This window comes from Brachycentrus maculatus, unplaced genomic scaffold (genome assembly GCF_059751285.1).
Source record: "Brachycentrus maculatus isolate JH-2025_06_01 unplaced genomic scaffold, ASM5975128v1 h1tg000363l, whole genome shotgun sequence".
NCBI lineage: Eukaryota > Metazoa > Arthropoda > Insecta > Trichoptera > Brachycentridae > Brachycentrus > Brachycentrus maculatus.
Window position 1 is genome coordinate 96,036 of NW_028281112.1, and position 12,667 is coordinate 108,702.

Consider the following 12,667-nt stretch of genomic DNA (forward strand, 5'->3'; position numbering starts at 1 on the left):
GGCTACCTTGGGTCCAGCCGTACAGGTCCATGAGGCGGTACAAGGCGGCGAGCTTGCACCGGAGGATCTTCTCTCCCTTCTCGTAGCCCATGCCTTCCATGCCGCGGATGTCATTGATCGGCAGCACGCAGTTGGAATTCTGGAACAAGACACGACAATTTAAACAAAAAAATAATAAAGGCAGGCTTTATACTTGTGTATTTACTGTAACTGAGTTGGTAGAATTACATATTGAATTGTTGGGTAATATATTTAAAATTGAACACGGTTATTTGGATTGAATTTTAATTTAATTTACATATATCGCACACTCCTTTCAACAACGTCATTTATCAAAAAACTTGATTTTTCAGGAGACCGTTTTTAAAGTTGAAAAATATAATTAAATTTATTAAAAATAAATATCAAGCCACTTATTGAACTTTTTACTGTGCAACAGATCTTTTTAGGTAAAACCTGAAGGTTTTCTCTCCATTTGAAAAATGTTAAGTATATTTAAAAAAAAATTAAACGATACCTTTTCTTCAAAATGCAAAAATAACACTTTCTGCCCTGTAGCGGGTAAATATTAAGTTGAAAATATGCCGCTTTTGCTGGGATATAGTACATTATCGGGGCATTCCGAGAACACGCACAACTGAAAATTGACAATTTTTGATACGTGACGTTGTTGAAAGGAGTGAGAGCTGTGTGGCTGGTTACCTTGAAGGTGCCGGCGTGCACGCGCGACGCGGGTACGCCCATCATGTCGGAGATCTGCTGCAGCAGGCCGGCGCCGCCGCCCTCGCGCAGCTGCGTGTCCAGGATGCGCTCCAGCTCCTCGCGGAAGATCTTGGACGACATGATCAGGTCCACGCGCTTGCGGCGCTCCATCTCCCTCACGTCCTGCGGCACAGTGCGAGAGGTGTGAGAGGAATAATAGTCACATGTCTCTCTCTGCCTTCAGAACTTGGTGACTCTGCGAGGCGAGTGGTGATATTCGATATTCAGTGGAGCGATATTCGAAGGCAACTGGCAACATGGCTAGAGTATGACGCACGTTACTATAAAGTGTGCAGTAACTGCTGTAACATTTCGAGGCAACTGGGAACATGGATAGCAATGTTACTCCATCTCCCTCTAGTCCTGTGAGAGCGAGAGGGATAAGAGTCACATGCATCTCCACCTTCGTTGAGATACAGAACTTGGTTACACTGCAAGGCGACCAACAGTGGAGCAATATTTGAAGGCAACTGGTAACACGGCTAGAGACATGACTCCCATTGCTATAAAAAGTATAGTACTGGGATAATATTTAAAGATAACTGGGAACATGGATAGTAATGTTACTCCTGTTACTATTAAGAGCACAGTAACAATTCTAACATTTAAGGGCAACCGGGAACATGGCTAGCAATGTTACTTCCGGTTCTATAACTGTAACTGGTGTGACATTGGAAGGCAACTGGCGACATGGCTAGGAATGTTACTTCTGTTACTATTAAGTGTACAGTAACTATTGTAACATTTTAAGGCAACTGGCAACATGGCTAGAAATATGACTCCCGTTACTATAAAATGCCTAGGAATGTTACGCTCTTTACTATAATATGACTTCCATTACTATAAAGTGTCAGTAACTGCTGTAACATTGGGAGGCAACTGGCAACATGGCCAGCAATTTTACTCTCATTACTATAACCAGTGTAACATTACAAGGCAACTGGAAACATGACTTTGAATGACATCAATCTCAGAGTAACTGATGCGACACTGGTGTGCTGGCGAGGGCAGGGTACGTACGGCATCGATGTCGGCCGGGCGCTGCCGGAGGCGCTCCTCCTCGTCCTCGTCCCGGTTGGAGGTCCCGTTGGTGATGACCGGCGGCAGCTCCGCCTCCGTGTCCGCCATAGCTGCTCCCCGGGGACCTGCGGGCAGACGGGAACAGTCGTTAGTGACTCCGAACAAGGATACCGCAACGCAGCTTATCTCACTTCAGGGACAGTAGAGCGAGAGGGGGAGAGAGGGAGAGCGAAAGAGACAGGGAGAGAGAGAGTTGAAGTAGAGTCGTTACAAACATTTTTAATTTGTTGCCGACGGAGTTAGAGGTCAAAATAAAATATGGAACAAAGGCAAAATAAAGGAATGGGTAAACAATCAATTGTATAAAAATTGTATGTAAAATTAAAATTATTTTTCTCTTTTTTTTGTGCAGAAGTCAATTACGCAAGCTCTGTAAATACCCAGATCTTCACATTCGCTTCGTATGGAAAGAAACTTCGTCTCTGTCGAGACATTTCACATATCTCGAATGATACACGCATATAAAATGATAACTTAAACCAGGCTGTGACAGGTCGTAAGCCCTGTAAATACCCAGACGTCCATATTCTTGTTCATCTATGTTGAGATATCAGCCATACAAGCTCTGTAAATACCCATACTTCCACATTAGCTTCGTATGAAAAGAAACTTCGTCTCTGTCGAGACATCTTATATAATATCTTAGCATGCCGCTCTCGAGGGACGACTCGAATGTTTTAGCGCAATAAGTACATAACAAATGAAATAAACACATGGATGATGATGACGTGGCCGAATGACACGATAAACAATGACCCGAGGATAACTCGGCACGATCAAGTATTTCAAATACTTGAAAGGAGTTGGAATAATCGGCGGGTATCTATGTATGAGGTTAAGCGTGAATGTGGAAGAGGCGAAGAACGCTTTGCTACGTCAGATTTGGCACGGCGTTCCATTCTCTCCGCCTACCCCTGCGTGGAAGCGGCGTGGCGGTAAGCTAGTTAATTTCATCGACGATCAAGATAACGACGCATCATTGCGGGCTGGAATTATGTAGAGCTCGCAGTGTGTGCAACGGAAAAGTGAAATTACACACAAAACATTATGCAAGAGTTAAATTTCGTATAAAAAGTGTTGCGTGTATAAAAATTGTATTTTCGTCTGTGGTAGTGGCGATGAGTCATCGCCACCAGCGGAGCAGAACGGGCGCTGCTTCTCAAACTGTGTGTCCAAAGTCTTTGTCTACGTAAGGTGCCTGCATTGTGATGTCATCTCTTTATGTCGCGGTCGGGATTTTGATATTATTTTTTGACATCTCGTCAAAGATGAAGAAGAATATGGAAGTCTGGGCATTCACGGGGCTGACGACTGTCATAGGCTGGTTTAAGTGATCACTTAAAAAACGTGTAACATTCACCAATTCTATGTACAAACACACTACTCAAGATCTTGATACTTTTAATTATATTTTTTAATTTCGAAACAAACTGTTTGAATTTACTAGAATTTCACTGTAGATCAATAAAACAAACAATGTCTGTCATAGGCTGGTTTAAGTGATCACTTTACACACGTGTAACATTCATTAACATTCCTTCTTCACACAAGACATATTCTTCTTCATCTTTGATGAGATGTCAAAAAATAATATGAAAATAACTCCTGTAATTGGAGATAATCCAGATTTTGTGAACAAGTATTTGGACACACTCAAAATGTTGTTGGGATTTTGCGCTAGGTTGTGAGTTAGGGTTGTTTTATCTCCACTGTGTAAGGTGTAGTAGCATGATGTTGCAATGTTTTCATGCATCGGTTGGTAACTTTTGCTAGGTTGTGAGTTACGGTTGTTTTTTTGTCCATCGGGATTTTGTGCTAGGTTGTGAGTTAGGGTTGTTTTATCTCCATCGTGTAAGGAGCAGCATTGTGTTGTCATGTCTTTATGCCATGGCTGAGATTTTGCGCCAGGTTGTGTGTTTGGGTTGTTTTTTTTGTCAAACGGGATGTTGTGCTAGGTCGTGAGTCAAGGTTGTTATTCTCCATCTGGATTTTGTGATACGTTATGAATTAGAGTTGTTTTATTTATCGGAATTTGGTGCTTGCGAGTTAGGGTTATTGTTATTTTTCCATCTAGATTTTGTGCTAGGTTGTAGCGAAGGTTGTTTTTTCTATTTCGATATTGTGCTGGTTTGTGAGGCAGTTATTTTTTTTTTCATTTGTATTTTGTTCTAGGTTGTGAGCGAGGGTTGATTCTTTTCATAGGGATTTTTTACTAGGTTGTTAGTAAGGATTGTTGTTTTAATCGAGATTTTGTGCTAGGTTGTGAGATAGGGTTGTTTTTTTCCATCGGAATTTTGAGCTAGGTTGTGAGTTAGGGTTGATGTTTTTATCGTGATTTTATGTTAGGGTTGTTGTATTTCATTATGATTCTGTGCTAAGATGTGAGTTAGTGTTGTTTTCCATCGGGATTTTGTGCTAAGTGGTGAGCTAGGGTTGTTTTTTTGCATTTATTTGTCTTATTTTCTAAATAGGACACCACTAAATCCGATACATCCTTGTGTCCTATTGCATCGTCAATTTTCGTCGACTGCATACCTTCTTTTGCACGTTCTGTTTCCAATTTTAATGTCAAACAGCCCGGTCCACACGCCCCACACTTGCGCAAGCCCCTCGGACCGTTCACAGAGGAAATAATACCGATTATCTTTCGCTTATGGCAATATACGAGTAGCCGCCCAGAGAGGCCTATGTCCAGACCGGGTGATATCCGAATTGTATTTTTAACCGGTTATTCGACTTTTCAACACCGGAACTATTCGATTATTTGAACATCATGTACAGAAAAGAAATAAGTACTCATTGGCTGGCTTATTGATAAAATGTAATATCATCCGACCAACCAAAAACAGACTAGTGATATTGGTCAAAACGTTTGATACCATATAAGTATAGCTGTTTGCAATCAGAGGGTAGATAGTACTTGAACATTTAAAAAAAATATAAATTACATATCGATGATAATAAGGAAGCCAAAGGAAGAAGGGAGTTTAGGGAAGGAAGTAGAGGGAGGAGGTTTGATGGGCAGTTAGGATCCTGATGATAGAAAGTAATGTCTCAGACGTTTCTTGAAAGTTATTAGAGAAGGTGCATGTGTTTACGCGGAGAGGTAATTCATTCCATAGTCTGGCCGCTTGGACAGAGAAGGAGTTACTGAAGAATGATGTGTTATGGCGAGGAATGGAAAGTGTCCTTTCTTGGGAAGAACCAAGTGATAGACCATGTTCTGAGAAGTATATAAAGTTAAATGATAAAAAGATATAATTAAGAGAAAATTAAAATGTGACTTAACGAACACTGGGTCTTACAAGACGTTTTTTTTAATATTTTCACATTAGACAGGGATTTTTCTTCGTTATATCCGAAGTCCGCTAAACAGACATTTGTTATATCGAGGTTTTACTGTATATATTGCATTCGTGAGACGATAACTGGCTCACTCCTTTCAACAACGTCATATATATCAAATATCGTCAATTTTCATGTTGTGCATGTTTTCGGAATGCCCAGAAAATGTACTAGATCCCAGCAAAAGCGGCATATTTTTAACTTAATATTTACCCGCTACAGGGCAGAAAGTGTTGTTTTTGCATTTTGAAGAAAAGGTATTGTTTAATTATTTTTTTTAAATATACTAAATATTTTTCAAATGGAGAAAAAACCTTCAGGTTTTATCTTAAAAGATCTGTTGCACAGTAAAAAGTTTAATACGTGCCATGATATTTATTTTTAATACATTGGTATTATATTTTTAAACTTTAAAAACGTTCTCCAGAAAAATCAAGATTTTTTTTATTTATGACGTTCTTGAAAGGAGTGAGCGATTTGACAGAGATTTTTCGTTCGCTATATCCGAAGTTCGCTAAACAGACATTTGTTATATCGAGGTTTTACTGTATACTTATATGCATTCGTGAGACGATAACTGTTTTCGATTAGGCGAAATTATTGCGGTCATAGATTTTTAAAAAATACTCAGACATTTCGCGAGGCGGCCCGCTCGCCTTGCTCATTGCGCAACACCTCTTGCGCATATGAGTTATTACTCTACATCCAGGCATGGGCAACCTTTCCGAGGTTTGGAGCCAAGTTATCATTCTACCTCCGAGCCAAAAATCGGACCAAATTATTAACCTTTCCCTTCCGGCGTTAAAATAAAACGCGCGTCCCGGTGTTGGGTAGTCACTACACAATAAAAAAATAGCCATTTTAAATTTAAAAAATACGGACATTCATAGCTAATCCCCTTAATTAATTATAAATGAAGTCAAAAATTATAATAATGTAGATTTATTTGCAGAAAACATTGAAAAAACATCTGGCAACGCTCACGGAACAAGCATAGGTCCACTCTTCGCTCACTCTTTCAAGAACGTCATAAATCAAAAATCGTCAATTTTCAGCTGTGCATGTTTTCGGAATGCCCGGAAAATGTACTTTATCTCAGCAAAAGATACATATTTTTAACTTAATATTTACCCGCTACAGGGCAGAAAGTGTCGTTTTTGCATTTTGAAGAAAAGGTATGGTTTAATGATTTTTTTTAAATATACTAAATATTTTTCAAATGGAGAAAAAACCTTCAGGTTTTATCTTAAAAGATCTGTTGCACAGTAAAAAGTTCAATACGTGCCATGATATTTATTTTTAATACATTGGTATTATATTTTTAAACTTTAAAAACGTTCTCCTGAAAAATCAAGTTTTTTTATGACGTTCTTAAAAGGAGTGAGCGATTTGACAGGGATTTTTCGTTCGTTATACCCGAAGTTCGCTAAACAGACATTTGTTATATCGAGGTTTTACTGTGTACATGCATTCGTGAGACGATAACTGTTTTCGATTAGGCGAAATTATTGCGGTCATAGATTTTAAAAAAATACTCAGACATTTCGCGAGGCGGCCCGCTCGCCTTGCTCATTGCGCAACACCTCTTGCGCATATGAGTTATTACTCTACATCCAGGCATGGGCAACCTTTCCGAGGTTTGGAGCCAAGTTATCATTCTACCTCCGAGCCAAAAATCGGACCAATTTATTAACCCTTCCCTTCGTTGCTTCCCGGTGTTGGGTAGTCACTACACAATAAAAAATTAGCCATTTTTAATCGGAAAAATACGGACATTCATAGCTAATCCCCTTAATTAATTATAAATGAAGTCAAAAATTATAATAATTTAGATTTATTTGCTGAAAACATTAAGAAAACATCTGGCAACGCTCACGGAACAAGCATAGGTCCGCTCTTTTCGAGAGCCTGAGAGCAACTGACCGCTAGCATTGAGCTTTGAGCTCCCCACGCTTATACAGTCCGTGTATGCAAGAATGAGATGCGAATATATTGTCGCGGTAACAGTATACATATGGCAGTGTATATATGGCAAATATATTTATGGCTTGACTCTGGCCAATATCTGTACCCGACGGATTCTCCAGTTCTTTGGACACGTTGCGCGTGGCAACGAGGATAGCCTGGAACGACTAGTTGTGATCGGTAGCCTGGAGGGAAAGCGAGGTAGAGGAAGATCCCCACACGATGGACCGAGCAAATTACGGCAGCAGCAGGCACCTCAGTGGTTGGAGCGCTGTGCAAGTGCAAGGGTCACAACCCTCAGCAATGAGGAATAAGACGGAGAAGAATATATATATATATATATATATATATATATATATATATATATATATATATATATATATATATATATATATATATATATATATATATATATATATATATATATATATATATATATATATATATATATATATATATATATATATATATATATAAAGGGTCCGCCAAATAACTTTTTTTTTTTGAAATTTTTTTTGAAAACATCGAGTGTAGCTTCGGCTGTGTGGCACGTAGCGCCGTCCTGTTGAAACCAAATGTTGCCAATATCCTCCTCTTCAATTTTTGTGAACAAAAATCCGTTCAACATGGCCCGATAACGATCGCCATTGACTGTAACGGCCACTCCTTGCTCATTTTCAAAGAAAAATGGCCCAATTATGCCTCTGGACCAAAATCCGCACCAAACAGTGACTCGTTTTGGGTGTACCGGCTTTTCAATGTATGCGTGCGGGTTTTCTGTGCCCCAAATACGACAATTTTGCTTGTTTACATACCCGCCAAGATCAAAATGAGCTTCATCCGAAAAGATGATTTTTTTGGCAAAATCGGCATCTTCTGTAAGTCGATCGCAGGCCCACTCAGCGAAGCGAAAACGCATTGGATGGTCAGTTGGCTTCAACTCCTGAACCAATTGGACTTTGTATGGCGTCATACCAAGGTCTTTATGCAAAATTCGTCTCAATGATGTCTCCGAAATGTTCAATTGTTGAGAACGACGGTGAATTGATGTTGATGGCGCTTCACGCACACTTTCTGCCACAACATCGATATTCTCGGGTGTACGCACTGTTTTTGGCTTTTCACGCTTTGGTTTATCGATGAGGATGCCAGTTTCTTTCACTTTTTTCACAAGATAACGAACATACGGAGCTGACGGTGCTTCTCTTCTTCCAAAAACCGTACGCAATTTTCGCACACATTCTGCAACATTACCATGATTTTCAAAGTAATGTCGCAATATTTCCCAGCGTTGTTCAAGCGTATACACAACCATATTCGCTCAGCGGAAGGATAAAACTAATTATCTGTCAAATCAGACATGAGCTAAGTGTTACCATTCACGAAATAAGCACTAGTTGAAAAAAAAAACTTTAGATGGCGGACCCTATATATATATATATATATATATATATATATATATATATATATATATATATATATATATATATATATATATATATATATATATATATATATATATATATATATATATATATATATATATATATATATATATATATATATATATATATATATATATATATATATATATATATATATATATATATATATATATATATATATATATATATATATATATATATATATATATATATATATATATATATATATATATATATATATATATATATATATATATATATTTATATTTATATAATACCTCCGATGTACCCTAAAACCTTAGCCTTGTATTTATTATACATATAGAGATAATATGGTTATTAGAGCAATGTGTACAAGGCACACAACACCGGGAAGGGAGGGTTAAACATGATTTTTCGACATCTCAACATGGATGAAGACACCCTATACTCGGAGATAATCCAGTTTTGTGAACGGGCATTTGGACACACTCAAACTGTCGAGGGCCGGACAAGGTAGCCCGGTGGGCCGATGGTTGCCCACACATGTATCTATGCCGTCTGGCGAATTGCGAAACATCTCCAGCGCTCGCTTTCCCCTTTACCGCCGCGACAGCTTACCTCATCCGTTCGACTGTACATCGGATGGGTGAAGGTGATTTCCGCTTGCGATTTGACACGTACGCGGGAGAGGCCTATATCCGGCAGTGGACAACAGAAGGCTGAAGAAGAAGAAGATATGCGAGATTTATCCGACGAATAGTCCGGTGTATGACTCAACTAGAAATCTAGATTCATTCAGCTTTCCTCATCCATTCGACTGTTCATCGGATGGATTGGGGAAAAGAAGACGGTGGAAATGATTTAGCAAACAAATCGCTCACTCCTTTCAACAACGTCATATACTTTTTCAGTTGTGAATGTTTTCGGAATGCCCTGAAAATGTACTATATCCCAGCAAAAGCGGCATATTTTTAACTTAATATTTACCCGCTACAGGGCAGAAAGTGTAGTTTTTGCATTTTGAAGAAAAGGTATTGTTTAATTATTTTTTTAAATATCCTAAATATTTTTCAAATGGAGAAAAAACCTTCAGGTTTTACCTAAAAAGATCTGTTGCACAGTAAAAAGTTCAATAAGTGGCTTGATATTTATTTTTAATACATTGTATTATATTTTTAAACTTTAAAAACGATCTCCTGAAAAATCAAGTTTTTTTATACATGACGTTGTTGAAAGGAGTAAGCGGTATGTACGTATAGTACATACAAAAAGAGAAGAATTTTCAATTTGTTCATTTAACATCGGAGACCTGCTCGGGTCACGGGGTCAACTCCCAGGAATGCCAGTCGGATTATATTGGTGGCCGAGGAATGACCGTGTGATATGGGCGAGAGAATAGAACGCCACACCGCTCTGTCTTTGCAGCCAATCATCGCTCTTGTATATTCGTACATTCCTCATAAAAATGTCAGTGAAAACACTTTTTTTGTTTCTGAAGCTATAGATGCTTCCATCTTCGGGACTAAATATAAACTGACACATCGCTCACTCCTTTCAACAACGTCATATATAAAAAAAACTTGATTTTTCAGGCGATCGTTTTTAAAGTTTCAAAAATATAATCAAATGTATTAAAAATAAATATCAAGCCACTTATTGAACTCTTTACTGTGCAACAGATCTTTTTAGGTAAAACCTTAAGGTTTTTTCTCCATTTGAAAAATATATATTTAAAAAAATAATTAAACAATACGTTTTCTTCAAAATGCAAAAACAACACTTTCTGCCCTGTAGCAGGTAAATATTAAGTTAAAAATGTGCCGCTTTTGCTGGGATACTTTTACTGAAATCGTTTGCTAAGACAGAACGGTGTGGCGTTCTATCCTCTCTGCCTACCCCTGCGGGGAAGCGTGCGACGGTTAGTGCCCTAAGACTGTGCGCGGAATATCGACCCGCCAGCTTGTCGCCTGGGCGATATGGTGCCACGGTATATAGCTATGGGGAATTCATGGGAAACACACCCCTTACTGGAATTATCTTCAAATTATACCCTTATTAAGGGGTAACTCGCAAACATCTAAATCTTTTTGGGTAATAAATCCAAAATTAAACAAGGTTATCGGATTGAATTCTACTTTTATTTGCGTACTTATATACGATAATAATAGTACGTAAATAACTTAACGTACTGTAATGGTCAGCACGCTCGGCTACCGTTCTGGAAATCCCGGGTTCGATCGAGATAACACTGCGTTTATATGATGCAGTGCCCTATGCTCCATTGGGGTGCGGATAAGCGTTTGAATAGATGAAAGAATGACATAAATTAAAATGGAGTTCTACAAATTAAACGCCAAATCTATAAATAAATGGAAAATCATGTTTTTGTGATACAGAAATCGTGTATGCAATATAGAAAATCATGTTTCCAATATAGAAAATCATGTTTTGAATATAGATAATCTTGTTTCGAATATAAAAAACCATGTTTCCAATATAGAAAACCATGTTTTCAATATAGAAAATCGTGTATGCAATATAGAAAATCATGTTTCCAATACAGAAAATCATGTTTTCAATACAGAAAATCATGTTTTCAATACAGAAAATCATGTTTTCAATACAGAAAATCATGTTTTCAATACAGAAAATCATGTTTTCAATACAGAAAATAATGTTTTCAATACAGAAAATCATGTTTCCAGTATATAAAATCATGTTTCCAATATATAAAACGATGTTTCCAATATGGAAAATCATGTCTCCAGTATATAAAATTATGTTTCCAATATAGAAAATCATGTTTCCAATATAGAAAATAATCTTTCGAATATAGAAAATCAACATTTTGAGTATGTCCAAATACTTATTCACAAAATCTGGTCTAAAAATAAATTATCTGGTCAAATTATAAGCTTAAATAATAAAAATGAAAATTTATATTATCCACTGACACTTCGTAATGGAATTGCATTTTTAATTTATTATTAGATTAAAACCAATATTTTTAGCTTTTCCACTTTTTTATTTGACCAGCGACCGGGTTTCGTCGTTACCGACATCATCAGACCAGTCTGATGATGTCGGTAACGACGAAACCCGGTCGCTGGTCAAATAAAAAAGTGGAAAAGCTAAAAATATTGGTTTTAATCTAATAATAAATTAAAAATGAAAATGGTATTTCCTAGCGTTTCTCATGTGCGTGATTATAATCCAGGATTCGGACCTCACATACTAATAAAAGAGTTTCTGCTTAGTAAAAAGCTTCCTTACATCTCACCAATAGATGTCTCAAGTGAAATTCTAGTGATTCAAGAGCAAGGTTTCTAAATTGGTTCATATATATATAGAACTTCCAAGAATTCGAGTAGTGTGGTTGTCAATAATGGGTAGAATTGGTGAATGTTACACGTGTGTAAAGTGATCACTTAAACCAGCCTGTGACGGTCGTCAGCCCCGTAAATGCCCAGACTTCCATATTCGTCTTCATCTTTGATGAGATGTCAAAAATAATATGAAGATAACTCCTGTAATTTGAGATAATCCAGATTTTGTGAACAAGTATTTGGACACACTCAAAATTATGAAAAAAACATGTTTTTAATATGGAAAATCATGTTTGCAATATATAAAATGATGTTTCCAATATGGAAAATCATGTCTCCAGTATATAAAATTATGTTTCTAATATGGAAAATCATGTTTCCAATATAGAAAATAATATTTCCAACATAGAAAATCAAGTTTCCACTATAGAAAATAATGTTATCATCTCTTGGAAATCATTACCCACTCATACATAAAAAAAAACTTAGTTACACTTGACTCGAAATACCACCGAACCATGAAAATAAACAACCTATGGTAATATGCCTAAATGTCAGATGACGTCACACTACGGCAGGTTGACAATTTCTACCCAATGCTTATCCAAGTGCCCCCCTCAAAGGTTGATTCGAAATGTGAGCATTCAGTATCCCTAATTTTCTAGACCATGACAACTCAAAAATGTGACATTTTTATCATAGACAGAGCAAAATTTGTCTTTTTTCAATTGTATTTATTTAATAAAGTCACATTTTATTTAT

The 12,667-nt window shown here is 37.2% G+C and overlaps 1 protein-coding gene across 12 annotated transcripts in view; it reads right to left on the bottom strand.

The window, feature by feature from the left end:
* The window catches only part of hts (adducin 1-like protein hts), an 88,824-nt gene that overhangs the window by 48,793 nt on the left and 27,364 nt on the right, over nucleotides 1–12,667 (bottom strand). For all 12 annotated transcript variants that reach the window (XM_088269807.1, XM_088269803.1, XM_088269799.1 and 9 more), the window contains 3 exons: nucleotides 1,783–1,907; nucleotides 703–885; nucleotides 7–139 (listed from right to left, as the gene is read on the bottom strand). In XM_088269807.1, coding sequence (XP_088125933.1) covers nucleotides 7–139; nucleotides 703–885; nucleotides 1,783–1,890 — 424 coding nt within the window. In that variant the 5' untranslated portion in view covers nucleotides 1,891–1,907. The remainder of the gene's footprint in view (nucleotides 1–6; nucleotides 140–702; nucleotides 886–1,782; nucleotides 1,908–12,667) is intronic.